Raw genomic sequence first — 11,491 nt, forward strand, 5'->3', positions numbered from 1 at the left:
TTGTCAGAAACACGGAAATTTGATCCACGCTCCAGCTGTAGACCTGCATAGTATCCGAACGCCATGGCCGTTCCATACCTGGGCTTTTGATCTGATAGGGCCCATCTCCACATCTTCTAAGGGGTACAAGTGGATTCTCGCAGCCACAGAATTGAGTACAAAGTGGGTCGAAGCAATTCCTCTAAAGAACGCTACGGGCCTGCAGTCGCGAACTTCATCAAGGAGAATATCATTTGCCGATTTGGGGTACCAAACACCATCCTCTCGGATAACGGCACTCCCTTCATAAACAAATATGTGAAGAGCCTCCTAGAGACTTACCAAGTGAAGCATCACAAATCCACACCCTACTATCCAAAAGGGAACGGGCAGGCGGAAGCCACAAACAAGACACTGATAAGGATTCTGAGCAAGATGATGGATGAGTTTGGGGGGACTTGGTCCGAACAGTTGATAGTAGCCCTATGGGCGTATCGCACTTCGAAGAGAAAGCCAACTCAAGCAACTCCTTACTCCCTTGTGTATGGGTCCGAGGCAGTGTTACCTATAGAGTTGGAAACGCCATCTGCTCGAATGGCTCTCGCCTCGGGGATGGTATTGGAGCCTCGAACCACCAGATTGGAAGCATTAGAGGAAAAGCATGACAGAGCTGCAAAAGTCATGGAAAGGTATCATGAGTCCATCGCCCGAGCCTATAACCAGACTGTGATACCAAGGAAGTTTGAAGAAGGTGATCTAGTATGGAAGATTGTAGACCCAATCATGCGAGGACAGCCTTTGCCCAAGTTTTCTCCAAAATGGGAAGGGCCCTACAAGGTGGTTCAGGCGAGCTCAAGCGGGTACTACAAACTTGTAAGGGTTGAAGACGGCTTCCGAACTGGCCCGCTCAATGCAAAGTTTATCAAGCATTACTACCCATAGTTGGACTCATCTATGATGAAATTCATTTTCACTTTCTTACTTTGTCTAAAAGTTGTATTTCCCTTACGTTATGAAGAAGCTGGTTTTCTCTATGGTGCATGTTTTATCCCATCACTTACAGTGAATCTATTATACTTTTGTCAAGAAAGTTGAAGAACTAATGAGAATATTTCAGCTTTTATAAACATGTGCATATGATTGTTCTTTCCATTGTATCATTCGAAATAAATATTTTATCAAGTAGAATGAGAAAACAATGCGAAAATATCCAAACAACAAAAATTTTGTCATTTCATTGCATTGTCCTAGATAAAACATTTTTATCGAAAGGGGCAAGAAAGTAATGATAAAAAAAAAAACTCAATCTTTCCTAAAGACACCCTCGAAGAAGCTGCCCGTCATATCTACATCTGGAGGACAAACAGCAGAGTGTGCCTCTAAAGTCTCCAAGGCCAGAGCATAACCCGACTCAAGTTCACGAAGAGTTGCCTTTATCTCATCTATAGAGGTGCGATAAGAGGCAAGCACAGACATAAGTTCCAGCTGATGACTGGCGTTCGAAGCTATATCCAGGCGCTTCCGAAGCCATGATAAGTCCACTTGGTGACGCTCCATGTCAGAGATCCCCTGATACGCCGTCTCGACTACTTTCCCATTAAGGTCACACAACCGTTGCCTGTCCAAGCTATATAAGATAGTGGCAAAAGACTCGAGAAGAGCAGTCTGAATGAGTGGACACTGGCAAGCAAATGAAGCAAAGGTCTCCGGGTAACTTGAATGCACAAGCTGTAGAACTAAAGCAAACTCAGGAGCTACCCAATAATGGAGAAATGATACTTTGCCAGAAGCTGAAGGAGGAATTGGGGTCGGAAAGCTGCTAGTCTCAGGAATCTCCCCAATGTCTATTGGGTTAGATGAACCACCCGGAGGGGTAACTCCCGGCAGAGGTCCCGAGCCTGAGAATGCCGAACGATAAGGGGAAAGACCAAAAGCATCACTATCAATGTGGAAATCACTAAGATTCAGATCCAAAATATTCGAAGGCACTGGCGATGAAGAACCTCTGGCAGTCGTCTCAAAGGCAGGTGTTCCCCCTTGAGAAGGAGAACCGTGAGGAGTTACAAAGAGAGTCGGAGAAGAGCCCGAGGCAGGTGAAGGCAGGACCCCGGTAGCAGCTAACACTGGAGCAGAGTCCGAGGCAGGTGAAGGCAGGACCCCGGTAGCAGCTAACACTGGAGCAGAGTCCGAGGCAGGTGAAGGCAGGACCCCAGTAGCAGCTAACACTGGAGCAGAGTCTGAGGTAGGTGAAGGCAAGACCCCGTTAGCAGCTAACACTGAAGAAAAGATAAGAAGGCCTTATTAGAGGTAGGGAACAGGAAAGTCATTTAAGTAAAGATTTCTCACAGATATAAGTAAATGACAAACTTCAGAAAGAAAGATTACCAGAGGGAGAATCAATATGCAAAGCAGGGGCAACTGAAGGACTCCTAGCATCAACAAAGTCACTTGGTCGTGTAGAGACCACCTGATCGATCTCAATGTCTGACGAAGCTTGAACAGTAGCAGTCATCCCTGAAGAAGGAAGGAGGGCCGGAGGATGAGAATCACCATAAGTGCCAGAGCGAGTCTCAGAGATTTCTAGCACATCCACCTCCACACCATTCCCAGAGGCGCACCTCGTCTCTACATTGCTTCTAGAAGCATGGCCTACGGTATCAATTTCTGTGGCATCAGTCCCTCCAGTAATCTCAACATCAGAACGGTGAGCCCCAATAACCTCGTCACCAAGATAGCGCTCCTCCTCAGCTACAGTAGGGCAGTGACGACGCATGCGTGGAATAAGGTCACAAAAATGGTCGGAGGACTCAGCCTCATCATCGTCATCATCTATAACTGCTATACGAGAGGTGCGCATCTTCACAAGTCTTGCAGACAAAGGGAGGGTGTCGTCCAAGTCTGAGTCCGGCCTGGGGGAGGCAGCACGGCCAGGAGCCACGGTACTGAGAACGTCAACAACCGCAGGATCCTACACAACATGGGCAAATAAAAGTTTTCATTTTAGAAGGTATAGTCGCAAAAAAGGAAAGTAGCTTCAAATCAAAAATTTCGGGTACCTCATGAAGCCTTTTGGAAAGGCGAGGAGTGGAAGGACTGGCATCAGAAGTCCTCTTGTGAGCCATCTTCTTAAGGCGGGTCGTCCGAGGACCAGAGGCCTTATTCAAAGGGACTGGCTCCGAAGAAGTAATCGCCAAGCTAGAAGCAGATGCCCGAGCAGAAGGGTCAGTTGGAGCAGATGAGGTGAAGAAACTCTCGTACATGTGGTCAGATTTTCGGCTCTCGGGTAGCCGAAGAGAAGAATCCTTCTTATAAATCGGCGGAGGCAAACATACGGTCGGTCTGCTCTGGACAAATGCAATAAATGCATCGATATTCTTCTGCCAATACCGCCTGAAAGAGGAGGTGAAACCCCCTACTCGACTCAAGCCCGGCATCGTCAAAGAGCCGGATATGGGAAGCACGGTGTGTACAAGCCCGCGACTGAAGCGCCCGTAGCTCGCTGAAAATGATAATAAAGGAGGTGCTGGCCCCGGGACACATTGATCAAACCCGAATTGATATGCTACGCGGTCAGGCCTATAAACGGCACTATCAACGCCTTCCTCATGCCATACCGGTAATGAACTCGGACGGATCATAATCAGCATATCAACAAAGGGTGCAGGGATGTTCTTCGGCAAAGGAAAGGACGCCGAGCGGGAGGAACCATGATAGATAAGCGGTGTGGCCACACCCACAGGTGGGCATACATACGGCCGTGCCACAAAGCGTCGGGGATCATCCACCAGAGTATTCAAGGATAAGGTGGAAATAGTACGTGACCAACGTGTAATCAACGGCTGGCAAGACTTCGCTTTCTCAAATGTCCGAGACCCATCAGTATCGAGCATGGGGATGCCATCTTTATCCACTATCTCCCGAAGAACCTCTGCCTCGAATACAGTCGGAGCAGGGGCAAATTTTGGGAACCTCTCGAAGAAGAAACAAAGCAGGAACTGGCTGTGAATGAAGGAGACAGGCTCATATCGACCCACGGAGCGAACCATATCTCGATGTAGCAGATCCAGCCGATAATAGAGATTCCCAAGAAATAGGGGAGCCAAAGGGATCCGATCTCCTCTGAAGAGCCTGAATGCCAAGGGGAAGACGAAAGGATTGAGGGAATCCGGAGGTGTGCTCGGAAGAATGAAGAATGAAAGGAAGCAAGCCAGAAATCCCAAGAAATAGAGCCTGGAGCCATACATCGGACCGGCCTCATACTCCCGAGAGTCAGGGTCAGCATCTCTGGCCAAGGGCTGAAGATCCTTGAAGAAGTGACGGATCCATGCAGTATAGGAGGCACGGTCTGTCCTTACTCGACTAGTCCTCCTCGCTGAACCATCGAAAACGGAACTCCACCGACCACAAGTTTGAAGATTTAGTTTCAGAGATTGGATCAAAGAATCATCTTCAGGGGGTGTTTGCTCAGGGTCGAAGGCATCAGGGCCAGTCACTTCCAGACGCAGCAACATGAACACATCCTCGAGGGTGGGCCCTGTCTCGTGCTGGCCAAGTATAAAGGTGTGTGTCTCAGTGCTCCACCGAAGAGCCATGGCTTCCAGGCTAGCATTGTTGCGACGGATGGATAGAGATCTAGATATTTTCACCGGGATCAATAGCCGGGCCTCTTGAAGCCGCTGACAGAAGCTTTTGTCCGAGAGGACATCATCGACCCACTCCTGCCAACCAAAAGGGGGGTTTGAGAAGGCCTTGAACTGAGGATAACAGTATGGAAAGTCCCCCCGCTCAATCAGAAAGCGTAGCACCGAGGAAGGAGAAATGAGGGCCTCATGTCCAGAGTCAGTGTCCTCAGTGAGACATAATGGAGCCCCCTTCGGAGATAGAAGAGAAGTGGTGGAGGTAGCCGCCCGCCAGAAGGGGTCTTTCCGACCAAAATAAGGAGATTTCCTCCACTCAGATGCCGGAGGTACATCCCTCTCTTTCATGAGAGCCGGTTCTGATGACCCCGGAGCTACGGGTTTCTTTTGAGAAGACATATGGCTGAAATAAACAGGTATAAATAGTAAGAAGTTGACCGTATTAAAATTCAGAATATTGGAATTAAAGCAACACATTCGAATGAAATTTCGGCATCAACTATTCGTTTCTCTGAAAGTCCATATTCATAAGCCCAGGATTTTCTCTCTCCATGTCAAAAATGGAGCTCAAATACTAGTCAACAAGTTATATTCGGCCTTTCCTCGGTGATAAAGTTCAACAAATTATGTTCAAGCCAAGCACCTCAATAAGGTTTCAAGTGCTAGTGCATGTTTCCATATGGCCAAAATCACGGTGTTTGAGCTAAAAAAAAATATCATTGGGATTGCCACAAAAATTGAGTCCATATTCAGATTCAGTTTTTTTATTTATTTATTTTATTTTTATTTTCATCAGATTGCTTGAGCCCTCTACATTGCCACAAAAATATATTTATATATATTTAAATATATTTACATTCGGAAGAGGGGGCCGAATTTCATACTTACAAATTTGGGCAGTTAGAGAGGTGAAGTCTGAAGCCGATACTGGAAATTTAAGCTGAAATCAGAGAGGCTTTACAGACTGTAATCAACAAGACTGGGCTAGGCTTGGCAGGACCACACACGTTGCGTTGAGAGGGCGAACGTGTGTGGTGTGCGTTGGAACCGTCGAAGTCAACAGTGATCGGAACTGGAACCAGTGAGTATGCAAAAACCGAGATTCAAACTCCGAAAAAATAGCGCCGGGCTGTGAGACTAACGAGCTGGATGGTGTTAGGCAAAAAACCACATATCGCGTTGAGTGGGCGACGTGTGGTTCGCGTTGAACAGCCGAAGACGAAGGCAAAGCATCGGGCATCCACTATTTATCTTCCGAGCATCTACAAGATCGACAAGACAATAATTAATTATTCAACATCAAACCTGTATGTATGTCAAAATTATTGTCAAAATTATCGGCACAGGTTCAAGGTTCAATAGCATGGATTCAAGACAACAAAGCCAGATTTCTTCAATAAAATTAGCCTCTGGGATTTTGTTTCAGAGTATCAAATATTAGCCATTAATTAAGATGGCCATTTTCCATGGAATTCTGTTGCTCACAGTCCTATTATTCGTACCGATGGCTGCAGCAGCTACAGTTGGGCTCGGAGGAGGAGCAGAAGAACAAGATCTTGAGTGCTTACCAACAAGGTGCAGAGAGCATCACGGCCCTGAAATCCGATTCCCTTTCAGGCTCATAGGGAAACAGCCCGAGCACTGTGGCTTCAAAACTTCAACTTATCTGCCTCTCCCTTCCCAGAATATCACGGCTGGTACTACGACCTTAGCTTCGTCAATTGTTCCCGGACACAGGATCTAATTTTCGATGGTGTGATTCGGATTGCTTGCCTTAGTGACCAGAGTCACCAAGTTTATGCCATTCAATCTCAGATGATGCCGGCTTTATCTTGCACAAAGATGTATAGCATCACACAGCGCAGGCCGTAAATCAAGACAGGGCAGAGATGGCGCAAGCCGCATGCACGAGCAGTGGACGAGCGAGGCCGGAACCAGCAGTGATGTCGCAGCGGAGTTGGTGACCACACACGACGCGTTGAAAGGGCGACGTGTGTGGTTGGCACTGGAGCAAGCAGCGGCGTCGGCGTCGGTGCTGGTCAGTTGAAGAAGACAATGGCAGTAGAACCACGGAAGAGTCTGGTGTGGGCTTGACAACGTTGTCACGACACCGATGATAGCCGAGGGTGTAGCCGCCAATGGTGTGCAAAATAACGATGAACAGACGAAGCAGGAGCTTGGTCGAAGTTGGCGCAAGTTGATGGCTGGGTTGCGACGCCAGGACAAGTCAGTGACGGATCTGTGGTGTCTGTAACAGTCAGAGCTGGGTCTTCAATGACGACGGCGGCGGCGACGGGACTGGAAGTTGCAATGGAGGTCTGTGCAAATGGCAACAGTGTTGGTTTGTTGAAGAAGAAGAACACGGCGGTGACCTCTGGCAGTGCAGAAACGAAGCTTTCTTGAGGATGAAGTTGGGTCTCTCGATATAGAGAGAGAGGGAGAGAGAAGGCTGAAATGGGTGTGGCGGCTGTGCAAAATTTGTAAGGATTAGGGTTTTGGCACTTTCCTTAAATAAAAAAAAAAAAAGAGCATTATCCGTGTGTGCCAAACAACAAAGGCACGTGTGAGCCTAAAAAAAAAAAAAAAAAACAAAAGAGTACAAAAAAATTAAATTTTTGCTTGTCAATTTTTTCTGTAAATTGAAGTGCGTCATCAACTTTATCCATAGGCTCTGTCGTGACAAAATGTTTTTTTTTTTGGGGAACGTGATGCGAAACAGGGCCGAAGAAATGACAGTATGCATGTCTGAGAAATTTAAAATTTCTCATACACGCAAGGGGCAAATGTAAGAGGGGCTAATTTGAGCCCACTAAATTATTTAGGCCCAATAGCCCAAGATTAGTGGGCCCGAATTTATTGCAAGTCCAAGAATCGGTGGGCCCAGATTTATCGCCATCAAACGGGCTAAATGGCTCTAAGCCTCGAAAGGGTTCGGATCCACGAACCTAGAGACTTACTCGGGCCCGGACTCGAAAGGGTATTAAGCAAGCCTAGAGATCCGAGGCACTCGGACTCGAAAGGGTTCGGATCCACGAACCTAGAGGTCCGAAATACTTGGCTTCGAACGGATTCAAACGCAATCTAGAAGTCGCTCCGTTAATGAGTCCCAGAACACTTGCGGGCTCGGAGCTTTCCGGGATCTACGCACCAGAACCATGGGCGTAATGGAGTTCGAACAAAGGACCCGATCCCGAGGACGGTGAGTGGAGATAAATTCACTCTTCGGTTAAACTAGCTTATACCCGGGTCGAGGTGGCACGACCCCGGGGGGTCCATGAGACTCGGCAATATTTTGCGGCAGGACGTCCTCTGGGACTACCCCTGACCCTTTGGGATGATTGGGGATCATTGGTTAGGTGTGGCTAAGAAGAAGGGTTCGCCGAGGGAGTGATCTCCTCTTCGGGGTTTTCTCATCCTCGGAGAAGTCACCTCCTCGGACAAGGTGGTTAGAGAGAATATCTCCCATGTGCCTTGCACATGGGCTCCATCCTACATCATGAGGTGCCTATAAATAGCACCCACCCATAGCTTTACAAGGGATGGATTTTGGAGATTTTTAACTCTTGGGAAAGAACTAATTTCCCTTCTCCATTTATCAACCTTGAGAGTGAAAGTGGGAGATCCATGGGAGAGCCTTGCCATTATTCTATTCTCTAGCCATTTTGCCTTCTTCTTCACCCAATCTCTTATCTCCATCATCTCCTTTGTTGTCGTGTTCCTAAGTTGAGATTATTGAAGAATCTAAGCCTCTCATCATATTCTAGAGAATTCGAAGTTGTTCTTCAAGGATCTTTGAAGATTTTCGAATTTTCCAACTCCTTTCTTGAACCCATTCCTACAGAGACTAACCCGAAACTGCCTCTGCCTAATGTTCTTGCTTTCTTCCACATTCTGCTGCTGTTTTTTCAACTCGAACCTAAGTGTGTCTTTAAATATCAGCTGATAATATGAGAATTTTGTACTTTAAGTGCTGATATTTAAATAATAGAGTGGTCTCAGCAATATTAAAATTTTAAAAATTATTCAAAAAAAAATTAATAATCTATATACATTATAGGAAAATTTACCCATAAGTCCTAGTTTCTGAAAAGTTGAACCATATAGTCCTAAAAGTTTTCTTATGCTCCATTTAGTCCCATTTGCACATCAATCTAATGTTTGAAACATTAATCTGATGTTCGAAATCTAATGTTCAAAACATTAATCTGATGTTTGAAACATTGTAATGGGACCTTTCAGTCTATAAGAAAACTTTTAGGACTAAACAGTGTATAAGTTATTAATTTGAGATTTATTGGTGCATCCCCCTATATTATAAGTGTGACTCATATCTCATTATTTTTATATAAACACCACACATATACTTCTAAAACAAAACTCAAAATAAATTTTAATCCTTAGCATTTTTAGAGTGGCTCCTCGGGGAGAAGAGTCTACCAAAGTGGAACACATTGACTAAATAATTTATTAGATGAGCAAATTCAAAGCATTCTCCAATGTTAGCTGTAACATACCAACATCGCACAACTTGTATTGTCCTCAAAAAGTATGATGTGATGTATTTTTTTTATATGCAAATTTAATTAAATATAAAAACATAAATCATATTAAAATAATTTAAATTCAAACTCTGATTACTATGTTCATTTTCTTTTGATTAGTTTTAATTCAAATAATTATATATTAGACAATTGGCATGTTCAACAAATTCTAAAATTACTATGTCCTTTTCACTCCTCCATAATTCTCCAGATTTCAAAAATTCAAGTACCAAGCCCTTGAAGCTTGTTGTTGATTCGGCAAACTTGAGAAGGACATGTGGAATCAACAAACCCCTGAGGCTAGACCATGTACATCTCCTTTTCGAGTTTTCCATGAAGAAATGCATTTGAGATATCTAACTGTTTTATGGACCAATTATAGCCAAGAGCCATACAGAGGAAAATCTGAATTATGGCTTATTTAGCCATTGGGCTAAATATTTCTTGAAAATTAGCACATTCTTACTGCAAATACCCGTTAGCAACCAACCTAGCTTTGTATCTAATAATACTACTATTAAAGTTCCTCTTAATACGGAAGACCCACTTACAGCCAATAGCCAGTTTAGAAGAGGAATGAGGGACTAAAGTCCAAGTACCTTGAGCTTGAAAAGCTTTAAATTCATCTGTCATGGAAGCAACCTAATAGGAGATTGAAGAGCTTATTTGGCAGTACTTGGCTTAGTATGAAGTAATTTAGAAGAAAGATTAGTGGTGGAAACCAGAGACAAACAAAATTTATGGCTTTGGACCTGGTAGTCATGGAATGAGAGTTAAGTGTAGAGGGAAAACGAGGGGTATGAGAGGTGCTGGAGGTAGATTAGACTGAAAAGGGAGATCAATACTAATGGAGGTAATAAGAATGAAATGAGGTGGAGGAGAGACAGACTCAGGAAGAGATAAAGGCAATGAGCAAGATGATGGAACCTATACAGAAGAAGTAAGGAAAGAAGAAGGAGGAGAAGCCAAGGACTAAAAGAAAGAGCTAAGAGATGGGAAGGGGGAAGAAATGATAGGAGCAGATGAAGTGTTAGAAAAAGGAAAGCATGTTTCATTAAATAGGACATGCTTAGACACATAGACTTTACTAATTTGGGGATCTAAACATCGATTGCCTTTGATGATAGGCTGATAACCAATGAATACACAAAAAAGAGACTTCGGTTGGAGTTTGTAAGAAGTATAAGACTGAAGCCATGGAAAACACTGACACCAAAGATCTTAAAATAGGAAAAATCATAAGACTTGTTAAACAAAGTTTCAAATGGAGACTTATGAGAAAGAATAGAACTAGGCACTCTATTGATGAGAAAAACAACAGTGGCAATAGCATCAAACCAATATTTCATTGGTAAAGAAACATGATGAAGAAAGGAAATAGCTATCTCAGTTACATGTCTATGCTTCCTTTCAGCTATGCCATTTTGAGCTTGAGTGTAAGAACAAATAGTTTGATGGATAATGCCCTGAGATATTAGTAAAGAGTCCATTCTTTTGTTGACAAATTATGTCCCATTATCTATTTTGAAGATTTTAAGAGATGTATGAAATTGATATTTAGCATAAGCCTTAAAATCAAGAAATTTCAAGTAAACCTCACTTTTATAAAGTAAAGGATAGACGCAAGTAAATCTAGAAAATCCATCAATGAACAGTACACAGATTCTTATTTGTGAATTGTTAGAAGCAAAAGGTCCCTATACATCACTATGCACTAGTGCAAAAGGAGAGTTAACAGTGGAATTGGACAATGTAAAAGGTAGTTTGTGCATTTTAGAAATATTACAATCAATGTAAGACAAGGTTTTATTCAAAACAAGTAAAGAAGACAGCTATGAGGCTAAGTGTTGAAACGTTTCATGAGAGATATGTCCTAGTCTTTGATGCCATATCATCAATTCAGAGTTGGAAGCAGTTGGGCAAGTTTTATGAGCTTGAGGAAAGAATGTAGATGAAGAACAATTGACTTGATATAGTCCACCGAGGATGAATACAGATCTTTGGCCAACACTGCTGTTGAACTTACTTGGCTTCAACATTTGTTGATTGATTCTTCTATTTCTTCCTCTTCTGTTCCCATTCTTTGGTGTGATAACCTTTCTACTATGGCTGTTGCCTCTAATCCTGTCTTTCATTCACGGTCCAAGCATAGCAAAATTGATCGCTATTTTTTCAAGGAAAGAGTTCACTACAAGAAAGTACACATTTGGCGACCAAAATTGGTGACCAAAACAAATTTAGTCACCAAAAATATACCTTTTGGTGACTAAAATAAAAATTAGTCGCCAAAGGTTCACAGTTTAGCTACTATTTGAATTTAGTCAAGATATATTG

At 43.7% G+C, this 11,491-nt stretch overlaps 1 protein-coding gene and 1 long non-coding RNA gene across 3 annotated transcripts; both read right to left on the bottom strand.

Moving 5' to 3' along the window:
- Positions 1-596: 596 nt before the first annotated feature.
- Positions 597-3,147, bottom strand: LOC145790663 (uncharacterized). Its single transcript, XM_082869021.1, has 3 exons — positions 3,036-3,147; positions 2,365-2,947; positions 597-2,255 (listed from the first exon to the last, which is right to left on the bottom strand). Exons 1-3 carry the CDS (start codon positions 3,099-3,101, stop codon positions 1,282-1,284), a joined length of 1,623 nt encoding a protein of 540 aa, XP_082725147.1. The 5' UTR covers positions 3,102-3,147; the 3' UTR covers positions 597-1,281.
- Positions 3,148-4,777: 1,630 nt separating this feature from the next.
- On the bottom strand, positions 4,778-7,567 carry LOC145790665 (uncharacterized). Of its 2 annotated transcripts, XR_014329577.1 has the most exons (3): positions 6,119-7,567; positions 5,505-5,878; positions 4,778-5,019 (listed from the first exon to the last, which is right to left on the bottom strand). It is a non-coding gene; the product is annotated as an uncharacterized LOC145790665 (long non-coding RNA). The 2 variants fall into 2 exon arrangements; XR_014329576.1 differs by lacking the exon at positions 4,778-5,019 and having other exon boundaries at positions 5,432-5,878.
- Between the last annotated feature and the right edge of the window lie 3,924 nt (positions 7,568-11,491).

The sequence above is a fragment of the Camellia sinensis genome, chromosome 5, assembly GCF_055761805.1.
Source record: "Camellia sinensis isolate YWXY chromosome 5, ASM5576180v1, whole genome shotgun sequence".
NCBI classification, from domain to species: domain Eukaryota; kingdom Viridiplantae; phylum Streptophyta; class Magnoliopsida; order Ericales; family Theaceae; genus Camellia; species Camellia sinensis.